A 16,421-nucleotide genomic window follows, 5' to 3' on the forward strand; every position below is an offset into this window, starting at 1 on the left:
TTTTATGCCTCATTATACCATGATATTATTATGTCTACCTATACTATGACGTTTTTTCATGTTTTTATGTCTCATTGTAATATGACATTTTATGCCATACTATACTATGACGTTTTTTGATGCGTTTATGCCTCACTATACTATGATGTTTTTTGATGTTTTTATGCCTCATTACACCATGATATTATTATGTCTACCTATACTATGACGTTTTTTCATGTTTTTATGGCTCATTGTAATATGACATTTTTTGACATTTTATGCCATACTATACTATGACGTTTTTTCATGTTTTTATGCCTCACTCTACTACGGCGTTTTTTGATGTTTTTATGCCTCATTATACCATGATATTATTATGTCTACCTATACTATGACGTTTTTTCATGTTTTTATGCCTCATTGTAATATGACATTTTTTGACATTTTATGCCATACTATACTATGACGTTTTTTGATGCGTTTATGCCTCACTATACTATGATGTTTTTTGATGTTTTTATGCCTCATTATACCATGATATTATTATGTCTACCTATATTATGATGATTTTTGATGTTTTTATGCCTCATTGTAATATGACATTTTTTGACATTTTATGCCATACTATACTATGACGTTTTTTGATGCGTTTATGCCTCACTATACTATGATGTTTTTTGATGTTTTTATGCCTCATTATACCATGACATGATTATGTCTACCTATACTATGACGTTTTTTGATGTTTTATGCCTCATTATACCAGGACATTATTATGTCTACCTATATTATGATGATTTTTGATGTTTTTATGCCTCATTGTAATATGACATTTTTTGACATTTTATGCCATACTATACTATGACGTTTTTTGATGCGTTTATGCCTCACTATACTATGATGTTTTTTGATGTTTTTATGCCTCATTATACCATGATATTATTATGTCTACCTATATTATGATGTTTTTTGATGTTTTTATGCCTAATTGTAATATGACATTTTTTGACATTTTATGCCATACTATACTATGACGTTTTTTCATGTTTTTATGCCTCACTCTACTACGGCGTTTTTTGATGTTTTTATGCCTCATTATACCATGATATTATTATGTCTACCTATATTATGATGTTTTTTGATGTTTTTATGCCTCATTGTAATATGACATTTTTTGACATTTTATGCCATACTATACTATGACGTTTTTTGATGCGTTTATGCCTCACTATACTATGATGTTTTTTGATGTTTTTATGCCTCACTCTACTACGGCGTTTTTTGATGTTTTTATGCCTCATTATACCATGATATTATTATGTCTACCTATACTATGACGTTTTATCATGTTTTTATGGCTCATTGTAATATGACATTTTTTTACATTTTATGCCATTACTATACTATGACGTTTTTTGATGCTTATATGCCTCACTATACTATGGTGTTTTAATGCCGTACTGTACTATGATGTTTTTAGACGTTTTATGTTTTAACATAACATGATCTTTATGCCTCTCTATGTTTTGATGATTTTATGTGCTACGATTGCGTGATATGTTGACAAGGTGGAGTGGTGGGGTAAAGGATAGAACAGCAACTTCCCAATCAATAGGTCATAGGTTTGAATTCCACCTATGGATTCTTTGGGTATGGATCATTCATGTTTTTCCGTTGGTACACTCAGGTTATTACAGCTTCCTCCCGCAGTTCAAAGATATGTACATTAGGTTACTTGGTAAGTGGAATTCACTGTTGCAGGCCTCAATTTATGTCTTTGTATACTATATTTTTTGATGTTTTTATGAATTACATTTTATGATGTTTTTATGCCTCATTATACCATGACACTATTATGTCTACCTATACTATGACGTTTTTTCATGTTTTTATGCCTCACTATACTACGGCGTTTTATGATGTTTTTATGCCTCATTATACCATGATATTATTATGTCTACCTATACTATGACGTTTTTTCATGTTTTTATGCCTAATTGTAATATGACATTTTTTGACATTTTATGCCATACTATACTATGACGTTTTTTGATGCTTTTATGCCTCACTATACTATGCTGTTTTTTGATGTTTTTATGCCTCATTATACCATGATATTATTATGTCTACCTATATTATGATGTTTTTTGATGTTTTTATGCCTCATTGTAATATGACATTTTTTGACATTTTATGCCATACTATACTATGACGTTTTTTCATGATTTTATGCCTCATTATACCATGATATTATTATGTCTACCTATACTATGACGTTTTTTCATGTTTTTATGCCTAATTGTAATATGACATTTTTTGACATCTTATGCCATACTATGCTATGACGTTTTTTGATGCGTTTATGCCTCACTATACTATGATGTTTTTTCATGTTTTTATACCTCATTATACCATCATATTATTATGTCTACTTATACTATGATGTTTTTTCATGTTTTTATGTCTCATTGTAATATGACATTTTTTGACATTTTATGCCATACTATACTATGACGTTTTTTGGTGTTTTCTTGCCTTGCTATTCTATGACGTTTTTGTATGTTTTTATGCCTCACTATATATACATTCTTATGTCTACCTATAGAATGATGTTTTTTAAAGTATATTTTTTTTGGGCTTTCATGCCTTTGATGGACAGCACAGTGGAGAGTGACAGGAAACGGGGAGGCAGAGAGAGGGGGAATGACATGCAGCGAAGGGCCGTCCGATGCGGGACTCGAACCGGGGCCGACTGCAGCGAGGACTGTAGCCTCTACACATGGGGCGCCTGCTTAAACCACTACGCTACACGACGCCCCTAGAATGATGTTTTTTGATGTTTTTATGTCTCATTTTAATATGACATTTTATGCCATACTATACTATGACTTTTTTTGATGCTTTTATGCCTTGCTATACTATGACCTTTTTTGATGTTTTTATTCCTTGCTATAACATGACGCTATTATGTCTACCTATATTATGACGGCTTTTCATGTTTTTATGCCTCATTGTAATATGAAATTTTTTGACATTTTATGCCATACTATACTATGACTTTTTTTGATGTTTTTATGCCTCACTATACCATGACATTCTTATGTCTACCTATACAATGACGTTTTTTGATGTTTTTATGCGTCATTGTAATATGACATTTTATGCCATAATATACTATGACGTTTTTTGACGTTTTTATGCCTTGCTATACCATGACATTATTATGTCTACCTATACTATGATGTTTTTTGATGTACTTATGGCTCATTGTAATATGACCTTTTTTGATATTTTATGCCATACTATATACTATGACATTTTTTGATGTTTTTATGCCTCACTATAGTATGACGTTTTTTGACGTTTTCATGCCTTATTATACTATGAAATTTTATACCTTACTATACTATGATGTTTTTTATGCCTTACTATGATAATTTTATGCTATACTATACTTTTAAATTTTTATGCCTTACTATGCTATGTCGTTTTTATGACTTTTTAAGCCTTATTATACTATGACTTTTTATGCCTTAGTATACTTTGTCATTTTTATGATTTTTAATGACTTACTATACTATGATGTTTTTATGACTTTTTGTGACTTACTATACTATGTCGTTTTCATGCCTTAGGATACCATGATACTTTTTATGCCTTACTATACTATGACATTTTTATGATTTTTCATGCTTTACTATACTATGTCTTTTTTATACTTTACTATACTATTACTTTTTATGCCTTAGTATACTATAATATTTTTTATGCCTTATTATACTTTGAAATTTTAATGCCTTACTATACTATGTCGTTTTCATGACTTTTTATGCCTTATTATACTATGACTTTTTATGCCTTAGACTACTATGACATTTTAATGACTTTTTGTGACTTACTATGCTATGTCGTTTTTATGCCTTAGGATACCATGATACTTTTTATGTCTTACTATAATATTGACATTTTTATGACTTTTTATGACCTACTATACTATGTTGTTTTTATGCCTTACTATACTATGACTTTTTATGCCTTAGTGTACTATGATATTTTTTATGCCTTACTATGATATTTCTATGCCTTACTATACTGTCGTTTTCATGACTTTTTATGCCTTACTATACTATGACATTTCTATGACTTTTTGTGACTCACTATACTATGACTTTTTATGCCTCACTATAATATGACATTTATATGACTTTTTGTGACTTACTATACTATGTCTTTTTCATGCTTTACTATACTATGTTGTTTTTTTGACTTAATATACTATGTCGTTTCTAAGACTGTTTATGCCTTACTATACTATGATGTTTAATGCCTGGGCATTAAAAGGCATACAACGTCATAAATATTATATAGTGTACTAACGTGTTTTTTTTATGCCTGACTATACTATAATGTTTAATGCCTAGGCAAGAGTTGGGTCAGGTAAGGCCTAATTTTTCTTATGTTGTATAAAGCAAAGTGGTACGACTGGGAAACAGATGCAACAAGGTTAGAGAGCTGGTCATCAAACATGACACCCAGGTTTCTCGTGACCTTGTTTGGGATAAGAGATCAAGAGGCAATTTGGTATTGATTTTGTGATGGAGAGACTGATTGGCCTTGATGACTAAGAGTTCAGTCTTAGAGTGGTTCAGCTGAAGGTGGCGTTTCTTCATCCATATGGAAATGTCAGAGAGACAAGCTGAGATCCGAACAGAGAGCGTGGGGTCATCTTACAGGAACAATGGGTATAGTTGGGTGTTGTCTGCATAGCATTAATATAAGCAGCCGGTAATTGGACACCAGGAGGTGGTGTATATTGCAAGGAGAAGGGGCCCCAGTACTGATCCTTGGGGGACCCCTGTGGAGAGGGTAAGAAGTTTGTCCTTGCCAAGACACCACAAAGGAGTGCTAAGTGAGATTGCATTCAAAACAAGAAAGTGGTTCGCCCGAGATGCCAATGTTGGAATATTAATGAAAACAATCTTGTTTCTGTTTATTACCATTTAAATATGCTGAATTTTGGACAACTATCCCAATGCATGGTCCACCTACTTGCTTTTTCTGGAGCTTTCAACTGTATCACACAGCTACATAAGTGCATAGAGTTTGCTCAGTTATCATGGAGATGGACAGCTGAGATGCAGACATAATTGTTATGATTTACTCCATGGAATCTCCAATTGAGCAAACAATGTCCACTGATGTCGACCATATAATGAGTTTGAAAGCTCTGAAAAAACAAGTAAACCTTGATTTGGGATTGTTTTGTCAAAATGCTATTTCCAGCATCAAGAATGAACTTTCATACTTACTGATCCATTGTTATACACTGTTACTGAATTAAAGAGAGAGTAAATAGTAAAAACAAACACACTTCATTTAACTTTTACCTTTCACTGTGACCTTGTGCTCTCCAGTGTTGGGGTGAGTGAAAATCTCCACATGGATGGACACCTCTCCGACGGCATCATCCACCCCAGAGCCTGACAGGACAGACAGACAGTGAGGGGGGATACATTAATACCCTTGATCAACTCTTTGTCCTATCACAGACCAAACACCAACACAAGCCACTGTGCCTATTGTAAAAAACACGTTACAGACCAATTACATTTCAATTTCTTAAATTGAACATTGAAATGGATTTGGTTATAATCTTTTGGATATTAGACAAAATACTGATTAGGCCAATAATTCTTTATACTAAAATAATCACTGTGTAACAGGAGGATTTAAAATAGGGCATAGTGATCTGTTTGTGAATATGTTGTGGTCTGGAGGTGGACAATCAGACAAAGCTGCTATGAGTGGGCATGAATCTTTTAATGTAGGTAGTACTGCAGTAAGTGTAATACATTTACTGATGACATGATTAGTCCTCTTTTAGTGGCAAAACATCTCTAAATAATTACAGTTCAGTTAATAGTTTTCTACTGAAATAACCATATTTTTTCCTTCAGCAAGACATTCTGCATTGTGATTAGACACTGACTGAGTGGCCTTTTGTACAGATTCAGCAACTGATTGATAACAATTTGGATTCAGCGAGGACAGTAATTTGAGCCCACTCATAGATGCAAGGTGTCTGTTTGGATGCAGGGTTCTTAGTAAGAGGCAGAGAAGAAGACAGGAGAGAGGCTGAGAAACTGACAGTGTGGTTCCCCTGACACAGATCAGGTCAGGACATGCTCAGATGGATCTAGACAAGTGGACACACCCATTCCTTGGTAAAGATTTTTACCCACGCATGGTAAGAGGAGGGACAAGAAAGGGGAAGGAGCTTAGAGAAGAGAGAAGTAGTTCAGCGTCTCAGACCTGTTGGTGTGGGATGGTACTATCAATACCCAGCTTGCTTGGACAACAACATATTATATTCATAAAGATATAGATAAGGAATGCAGATGGATCTAGTCTGAGGTTCATGTTAGTCCATGTGTACTCCCTCTACCCAAAATAGCTCAACTCTGGACCCAAATTCAGGTCTTGGGGTCGTTGGTTCTATACTTTCAGCTGCAAGACTATTTTAGGGGGGAAGAGGGGCATGCATTGTCTGGGTGGCTTCACTCAGGCTCCAACTCTTTTGTCTGGGAGGGAGACTGTGGACAAATCTTTCCTCAGTGTCTCAGTGTGGTTTTGTGCTGCTGCTGTGAACAAGTGGTTTAATTCCACATACAACTCCAGAAGGATACAGTGACAGATGGACATTAATTTTCAATGTTTTAATTAGTGTCTTCACTCTGTCAACGGTATCTTTGTGGCGACAACCAGCAGCCTGTGTGCGTGTGTTTTCAACCAGCCGCCCACTAAACAAGGTGTCTGTGGGAGTTAGACAGCAGAGTGTTCCTGGCATGCAGCTCTCTGGGGAGCATTATGGGATTGTTGGTCTCGCTGCCAACAGGACCGAAGAGAGCAGCATTCATCCATCTGGCCTTGTCTACACTGTGGAGGACGTCCATAAAATATGAGAAAGAAACTTTGCTGGCAGGAAGATGTTGCCAGAAAAGCACAGGCTTTTCTTCTTAAACAAGCACAGCAATCAGAGGTGCATATTTTGTACCATATTGCAAATGTTCACCAGAATAGACATTAAATCTCAAACTTGTACTGCGATCGCACTGAATCATCGGCCAAGTTCACTCCATATTCACAAATGGCCCTTGATTATTTCAACTACAAATAATGCAGCTTATAGCCTGCAGCGTGTAAGAATGACAGTCCCCACAGATCAAAGTCCTCCTTCAGTTCATAAGAATAAATTCCACTGTGCTTCGTCCATTCATCTTTCTTAAATCATCTACTCTAATATGGCAGGAATAACTATCTGGTGAAATGTTCCTGGCAGGAAGTGAATTTACATTCCTTAGCAGCTTGTTTTCTATATATACCTCCACCATGGAAGCTAACAAAGACCATAATAATTTGAATTTTATAAGCCGATAAATACCTAGTGGCCTTTATATTACATTGAATGGATTGTGTTGAAATATTTTACTTTGAAAACCATCTATTTAAAAACTTATTTTTTTAGTTCACAAATTGATATATATCCAGCATTAAATATTCAAATTGTTAAATTCATTTTTAGATATAAAAGAAGTCAAGACAAAACATCAACCTGCCCATTTTAAATTGGTTCTGTCAGTCATATGAGCCAAGAAAGAGCAGCTCCTGGACAGCTGAATTTTATATCTATTCCACACATGGAAATGAAAACAAAACACAACCTGGTATGTTACATATTCTAAACAGTGTTGTCCATATTAAAGGGCTGTCAGTGTGCTGGAGCTTTGCAAATGAAGTCAATACACAAACACTGAATTAGCCGAATGTATACAGCTCCTGCATCATCCTGCGTGTGTGTGTTTATGAGAAAAAGTCAAATCTTTTGATACAAATCTAAAGTGACAGAAATCAGACCACATGACCTGAGGGACTGCTTCTGATTGGTTCAGTCTGTGGAGGGGAGATGAGTTGAGCACCCTTTTCTCATCATTGCTGCAGGCAGGGCTGCACTGCACGTTGGAGCTTTTTGTATGTGTGTATGTGTGTGTGTGTGTGTGTGTGTGTGTGTGTGTGTGTGTGTGTGTGTTTCTGTGTGTTTCTATGTGTTTCTGTGTGTGTCTGTGTGTGTCTGTCTCTGTCTGTGTTTGTGTGTGATGACAGAGCAGGCAGGGACGGATGACCCTCCCAGACAAACTGAGCCGACAGCCATCATGGTCTTCATAATCTACTCCTCTTCATCAGCGTCTTTCACTTCAGACACAGTGGGCGGGGTGGTAACGTGGGGGGAAGGATTTCCTCTCTGTTTTCACAATACACTGTGCTTCTGCTTCAGTAACCTTCAGTCTCACTCAGTCACATTGCTGTGGCTCAGCCACTCGCACGCACGCACACACACACGCGCACTTGCTTGGCCCCCGGCCTCTCTCTGTGACATCATGCTGGATCAGGATTCCTCCACACTTTGATGCATTTCTGCTCTTTTTGTCTGATGTCCGCACATCATGCGTCAAGTGTCTGCTCATACATACAGTCCATCGCGTATGTATTCAGTGCAGCTCCATACATACAGACATCAGTTTGTACATTACATGCATGAATGCATACAGTCCATGTTCATATTGTTGTGGTGGGCATGTATGTGTAAAAAGGCAGAGATAGAGAGAAAAGGAGAGGAAGTATGTTGAGTCAGTGCATTGCACTTGTCTGCTGGGATGAGTTTGAGCAGGCAGGGGAGTTTCAGGATGCACATGGGGAGGGAGGTGGAGGGTGGAGAGAGTTGGGCTTTGGTCTGGAGACTCTCTGGTAGTCCTGGATATGTCAGACTCTGAGCCTGAATGCAACATACCCTTTTCTGGGTAAACATCCTCACTAGTGGTGAACCTCACCCCCTTCCCGCCGAACACTGGCCCACAAACGGGGCAGAAGAAGGGAGTAGACAGAGAAAGGAGAGACACGTAGAAAGATGAGAAAAACAAACCAACATGTAAAAAGCTTTTGTCTAATGAGTTATTTCTACCGAATGAGCTCTTTTTTTTTTCTTTTTTTTTCCTGATGTGCAGTGTGAAGATCGCAACATGCAAAGCTCACACAGATCTACTGCAGTAAAATGCACTTTATGTATGCTCCAAAAACCGCATGGCATTTTGCCTAATTAAATTTTAAACGATCATCCACTCAAATGGCATTTCTACCAGCGGTGCTCAGGGACAGTCTGTCAGCATCAGCACTTCCACAAAGATGACAGCTGTTATTGTACCCATCCGATGGTGGGATGGAGGCTGAACAACGGAATCAAAGAGCGAGAGAAAAGAGGGGGTGGGTATTTATTTTTTTCATTGCAAATAGCTGTCAGATCATGTAAAGAATAGTCTCCGTGTTTCCGCAGGCTGGCTACCAGGAGACTCAGCAATTCAAAACAGGGAGAAAATATTGTGCTGCTACAGCCTTGACTCTAAAAAGCACGAGACATTTTCAGGATATAAAGCTCGCTGTTTGGGAAACCCTAGTGTTAACAAAAGAGTGGGAGACACTGAGAAAAGTGGCTCCTCAGAGAGCATAGCAAAAAAAAAAAAGCGGGATATAATGATGATCTGAATCAGAGAATTACATAACATTGGAAATTAAGTTTGTATCTAGCAAATGAAGATACTGGAAAGTAAAGATAATCAAAATTCAGACAGAGAAAGGGAAGAGTGTTAAGCAGAGTAAAGACCGTCACGTTACCTTGTGTGTTCTGTGACTGGACAAAGGTCTTAATGAGTTTGTCTGTGGCCTGCGTGTAGAGGGAGAGGGCGTAGTGGAGAGACTGGAGGTCAGGACTCTTCTCTAGGAAAGTCTTCTTCAGACCCACACCACCCGCATGAAAGTATTGCTAACAGACACAAAGGCAGACAAACAAAACAGAAAACAGATGTTAACTAATGTCCTCCTGCAAAAGATTATTGAAGAAACAAAGGTAATTTTTAATTAAAGAAAATGGAGCGATATCTGACAGAGTAAACTACTGTGATGTTCAATGTTAGCTTTCATTCATTCACACAATATTCTAGAGCTATAATGACTAGTTGATTAATTGATCAGTGGATCTACAGAAAATCAATGAGAAACTATACTATACTACTATAACTGATAATTGAATAACCCTTATTTTTCAAGCATAAATGCCAAACATTTGATGGTTTCAGGTTCTAAAATGTAACAATTTGCTCATTCATCTTGACTTAATTTATAGTGAATTAAACATGTTTGGACCGTTGGTTGGACAAAACAACAATCTTTTTCTGTCATCACCTTGTGCTCTAGGAAATTGTGATTGGTATTTTTCACTGTTGTTTTATAGAATAATGATACATCTGTTACAAAAAAAAAATTGGCAATGGATTAAATAATGTAAAATGATTGTTAATTGCAGCCTTACATTGATAAAGCTTGCAAAATCACTCTACTACAAGTGATCACAGTTTCTGTCTCTGTAGCAACAGCTCAATAGAGGCATTGAAGTATTCATTAAATATGTATATTACCTCTGGCATGTTTCAAGGTAGTGATTTTATTTGCATGTAATTGAAAAGTCCAGACAGTTAATACAGTGATTTTTTCCTCATGTTTTACATTTACATTTATTAATTTGGCAGACGCTTTTATCCAAAGCGACTGACAAGTGAGGGACATCACTAAAGCTTCCATGCAGTAGGAAACCATGGTGTAAGTACTACGTACTACATCTATTTAATAAATGCAAAGTTTTTCTGTCTCCTGTAACTTCAAATGCTTTTTCCAGTTCATCACATCTTCCTATATGCAGATAACTGATTTACAGCACTTCCACTTGTCATGCACATGTAACGGTGAGATTCTACCTTGATGGTGTCGAGAGCCAGCTCTATCACAGCACACTGTTTAGGTGTGAGTGCTTTGGCCTCCTCGCGGACCATGTGCTCCTGAAGACAACAGCGAGAAAAGCACAGACTGAAATGACCTATCTGTCCATTCACAGACTCTGCTTCATATTTTCTAAGCAATTAGAGTCGAGAGCCCAGAGCCCAGTGGTGGAAAAACATATTGTACCTTCAGCTTGGACAGCTGTCCCAGCTCCTTGGCAGCGTTAAAGATGAGCTGAGTGCCCTGGAAGAGACAGAGAGAGAGAGAGAGACAGATAGAAGAAAAGTAGACAGGCAGAGAGAGGAAAGTGTTGTTATTATCATGACAAAACAGGGCAGCGGCTTAGTGTCACACAGAGGACAGCAACGTTTCTGACACACACATTCATAAACAGTCACTCTAAGCCGCTTTACAGGTGTCAAGGTACTTTTTCCTTCAAGTGCTGTTATCATACTTATCTGTGTTTTATTCATTTCAAAAGAATGACACTCCGCTGCACGCGCACGCGCGCGCACACACACACACACACACACACACAGTGAGACATTTCAGTACGAAGAGAAGGGAAAGTGGTTCAGCTCATGGCAAGGGCAAGAAAGTAGACAGACTTGTGCACTCCTGAACACACACATGCACACACACACACACACACACACACACATATCAGCTCTGCAGTTGCACTGTGGTGTACGTAGGTATTTATAGGAAGTCCAGCCTAATGCAATACTCTGGTAAGAGGATATGTATGTGAGTGCTACTGACTGGTCCTTCAAATCTTATCTTTGGTTACAGCTCTAGACATGAAATATAGTTTTATAATAAACTGTATGTAGCTACAGCCAGTTTTAATAGTCTTACAAACAACATTGCAATAATGCCAGAAAATGAAACAAAATACACAAATCTGTGCACAGGAGGTTCATTATATTGTAAAACTACAGAGAAAAATAAACATAAACCTTTGAAACTGTGTTGTGTCTAGTCTGCATTTCAGATACTTAAGATTCAGTCAGGCAAGCAATGCCTGGCAAGGTCATGTGGGAATAATCCAGACTCCCTTTGGTGCTACACTATATTTAACTGTCAGATAATAAGGTAGATGGTTGTACGTTTTGTTGCTGACCCTAGAAGCAAATTCAAATGCACCATAAAGCCCAAGTCAAAAGGGCACACCATCGCTGGCCTACAGCTTTGCCTTTGACTTTTGTTTCTGTAGCTGAACCGCACCCTATTTTTTCTTGCATTGTAGCGATGTAGATATGAAACAAAATTATATATTGTTTTTGAAATTCAGATCAAATGAGGTGAACCCCTTGACCTGGGGTTTGTGGTGTGTTTGATCTTAAATGTCTGCATGTAGAGCACATTAGAGTGTATGACCTGTGGTGAAGCTGGGACTGCAGGTAGCTACTCGCTACAGCTTGTGATAGTGGGTTTTCCACTGCATATAAACAACACTATAGAGGAATATTGTGTAAAAATCAATATTTCCACTGCTTTGTTTGACTGGGGAACTATGGGAGAGAGACGGAGACACGGAGAGAAGACATAGAGGAGAGAGACAAGACACATTGATCTGAAGGGGGTTTAGTCCTTACATCACTGTGAGAAGCACTCTTCAGCCTCCCCTGGAAAGACAGCATGTGGTTAATACTTCAAGCAGTGGCCAGTCCCTGCAGTCTGACTTCACTCTCATTGATTAGTACGCAATTAAAAGTGCACGCGTTGCTTCGCAAAATGTAAAAAAAATTTGAGGATGTGCATCATCACTGCCAGAGATGTCAGCTTCTTTCAGTTATCTAATTGTTTTGGTCCCCAAACCAACAAGAACATGTTTTATGTCATAAATAGACATAACAGGAGTAAAAGGATGTGACAAAATTTTTCTTCAAAAATATACAGGTGACATTTGCTTATTCTGTGTAGTCGTCAAATCCATTTTGATGATCATTACTGTGCTGTTTTATGGGAAGCTATACAAACATTGTACCACACTATGTACTCTGATACTTTTACCACTTTTACATGCTATTCACAGAAAGAAAACACAGTACCAAGAGGCCAAAGGAATAGTGTACAGTAAAAATCCAAATGTAACCTAATATATGATGACATCAAATGTCATCGAAAAAAAACAATTTTTCTATCAGTGAAATAAGATATACTTCATAAACAAAAGTTCCTGAGATAGTTGGACATTCTGAGAAATACACTTATTCACTGTCTTGCAAAGTGTTAGACTGAGAAGATTGATATTACGTTCATGTCCGTGCATGTTAGCTTAGCTTAGCATAAAGGGTTGAGACAGTTAGCCTTCCTCCCTCAGAGGATAAATAAATTTGCTAACCAACACCAATGAATACATCACATTTCCTGTGTTTACACTAACAGAATGTAAAAAGTACAAATTTTGATTTGACGGGGAGTCGTGTGCAAGAGGAAGTCGCTGTGCATGGCAGCTGATTACCAAGAAATAGTTACAGCACGAAACAAGCTGTGACAAGGCTACTATGTCCGCCAGGTAGCTGCTAACTTGCCTGTGTGCTCTTGGGCGCTCAGAAGGTAATGTACTGCAATTTTTTTGCTTATTTGCCAAAAATTGCCCTACAAGAGCGACGACAGTGAACCAAAACAGTGAAGCTGTGAGCTGTTTTGTTTTTGCATTGATTGGATAGCGATAGTAGAGATATAGACAGAACGTGTAGGGCGGTTTTGACATGTAACACGGGGCCCCCCAGGTGGTAAACTCGTAATACACATGCATGAGATGATCGATCTTCTCATCTAACTCTCAGCAATAAATCGAAAAGGCATATTTCCCAAAATGTCTATACTAATAGTCTAACTATTCTTTTAAAAAAACAAAAAGTAGAAATCAGAAATAAAAACATCAGTATATCATAGAATTCATGACATTAAAGCTCTATGTGATGTCTTGGACCTTGGACATAAGATAAGAATTCACATCTATTCTCTTCATTAGAAATAATAAAAACGCATCTCCTCCTGTGCAGCCATAAAATTTTGTGTCAGTGTACTATCAGGTACACTACAGATTAAAATAGGCAACTGTTTTGCTACATACATAGTAGTAAACTACAACACAAAAATAAAAATAAAAATGAATGGTTAGCTGTTCAGTATGAAAAAGTCATCACATAGGGCTTTAAATACTTGAGAACATTTTTGCACAGCTCATTGATCCATTTTGTATTTTGACCAAACATCAACCAAAACCAATAACCTCTGGTAAGAAACAGCAGTGTGTGTGCATCAGGACTACCAACATAATACCAGGATTACAATAATCATGTGACAACAGAACATGAAACCAAACCAGGACAGACCAACATGACAGGTCTGCAGAGACATACAGTACAGTACAGTGTTGTACAGTATACTGAGAGAAGATTGCAGTGTTGAAATAGATCAGATGCAAGCAACAAACCCACAGTGGGGGGGTGGGGTGATCAGGACACATTTCAAACAGGAGAGAAAGGTGGGGACAGTGGGGAGGGGGGTTGAAAAGGACAGAAAGGGGTTGGGGGGGTTGGGGGGGGGCAGGATGTGGGGGCAGGACACCAGATACCAAGCCACCGAGAGATCAGAGTCACCCCACCAGAGTCCCGGTAAAAGGACACAATGCATGAGAAGAAACAAGGCAACACCAGGCGCAAGAGAGGAGTACCACTTCCTTATTGAGGAGAGTGTTCAGGAAGAAGAGACAGCAGAAGAGGGGGGCATTGATTGGTGGAGACTGTTGAGGGGGTGGGACCTATCAGAATCAGTCAGGAATGCACCATGCTTCTGTCTTCTCAAAAGAGAGACAGTTGTAGAAGAGAAGAGAAGAGAAGAGAAGAGAAGAGAAGAGAAGAGAAGAGAAGAGAAGAGAAGAGAAGAGAAGAGAAGAGAAGAGAAGAGAAGAGAAGAGAAGAGAAGAGAAGAGAAGAGATATGGGACAGATCAGAGAAGTGAGGCTGTGAGAAGGGACAGGGTGTGATGTGGGGCAAATAACAGGGGAAGATCGCAGCCACATATAGCAGAGAATCAACCACCGTGGACGGACAGACAGACACACACGCAGGAGTGCTGTACTTACAATCATCTGTGGAGGGAGAGCGGTGGGAGCAGGATGTAATAGTAATCACAACAACAACAACCAGAGAGAAGGGTCAGTCAAGCTGCAAAGAGCCCCACATCAATCAAAAACACAAGTTTGGGCCTCAGGGCTGGAAGGATGAGGAACCAATTTATACCTGTCTAAAGCTTGGTCTAAGAACGCAAATAAGTAACTTTAATCTATGAATGTGTTTTAGCTTTTCACAGCAACTTCAGATGAAGAAACAGTTATTTTAAAGATGATCATGTGGCTTTTACACACATTCAGAGCTCACTATCTTTACCTGTCTTCTTTCCTGTCTCTGCTCAATTGCACAGAGGCTAACTGCAGACATATGGCATCTGAGGCTGAGCCAGTCGAGATAATATAGTACTGGCGAGCACTGAGCATGATAGTCAGAGATTAATAATCACCTATTAATCGTGATATGAGGCTCTTTCATTTATAACCAAACACAAATAAGAACATATATATCCAAAACAAAAGAAAACAAGTGGCTGCTTTCCAAAATGTATGATTCTTTTTGGAAGTGGGCCAGATCCTTTGGGCAAACACTTTCTGCCACTCTGTTGTGCGTTACTCATAAATCAGGAATCTCTCCAAATAATTGTTAGCTGACATACTGGAGAGCAGCCATGAGCTGGTGTTATAATGATATGGTGCACTCCTTTTTCCTTTTTTAAATTGTTTTTTTTAAAGGGTTTCATCTTGATTCCTTGGATGAATGAAGGTACCGGGGGCGATGTTGAGTATAATGTGTGTAAGGGTTGAGGAGTGGATAGGGTGCCATATAGATGTGATGCAAAAGCAGTTTGATCCTCCGCTAGCATTTGTTTTATAGGAGGGCCATCTTGAATCACAACACACACAAAATGTCTGCCTCTGTATTATTCCTCATTCTCCACCTCCTCCTCCCTTTTCTTTTGATGCTGCCTTTGCAGTTGGAGGTGTGGGTTTTTGAACGTGTAGGCGCGTGTGTGAAGCATGTTTTGCAAATCCGTTTTCTGCTGTCTACCTTATGCTGTGGTCATCATCAGAACATATAAAATACTCAGACCTTTGTATTCGATGTAGTTTTTCCACAGGAACATGCACACTCTCATTAATCAATAAGGTTTTTGGAGTAGACGCTAGGGATGTATATGTATATATTTGTTTGCATGTGTATGTGCAGGCAAAGTCAGGTATAAATGCTAAACTTGTATGGTTGTATGCCTCTGCATGTGCATTCGTAGCTCTGTGCGCTCTCACCGTTTGGTCTGTGAGTGGCGGCAGGACGATGGTCTTCTCCATGGTGTTCATCACAAGTTTCCACAACTCCTTCAACACACGTTTCAGCACAGTCTTCTCACAGATCTTAGCAAACAAAGTCAAGCTGGCAAGAGGTGGGGGGGGAGATGAATAATAAGCAGCAGAACAAGGCAAACACAGTTCTGTT

General features: G+C 38.2%; 1 protein-coding gene across 1 annotated transcript in view; it reads right to left on the reverse strand.

Moving 5' to 3' along the window:
• LOC111656358 (protein unc-13 homolog A-like) overlaps nt 1–16,421 on the reverse strand; it is a gene marked incomplete at its 5' end in the record, with an annotated part of 40,742 nt that overhangs the window by 7,569 nt on the left and 16,752 nt on the right. Inside the window, 8 exons of the mRNA XM_023408048.2 lie at nt 5,370–5,462; nt 8,828–8,884; nt 9,706–9,853; nt 10,842–10,922; nt 11,050–11,106; nt 12,462–12,491; nt 14,963–14,968; nt 16,235–16,358. Of these exons, the coding sequence (XP_023263816.2) occupies nt 5,370–5,462; nt 8,828–8,884; nt 9,706–9,853; nt 10,842–10,922; nt 11,050–11,106; nt 12,462–12,491; nt 14,963–14,968; nt 16,235–16,358 (596 nt within the window). The remainder of the gene's footprint in view (nt 1–5,369; nt 5,463–8,827; nt 8,885–9,705; nt 9,854–10,841; nt 10,923–11,049; nt 11,107–12,461; nt 12,492–14,962; nt 14,969–16,234; nt 16,359–16,421) is intronic.

The sequence above is a fragment of the Seriola lalandi genome, unplaced genomic scaffold, assembly GCF_002814215.2.
Source record: "Seriola lalandi dorsalis isolate HSWRI2012SDOR001 ecotype SW California unplaced genomic scaffold, Sedor1 jcf7180002054353, whole genome shotgun sequence".
Classification (NCBI taxonomy): Eukaryota; Metazoa; Chordata; class Actinopteri; order Carangiformes; family Carangidae; genus Seriola; species Seriola lalandi.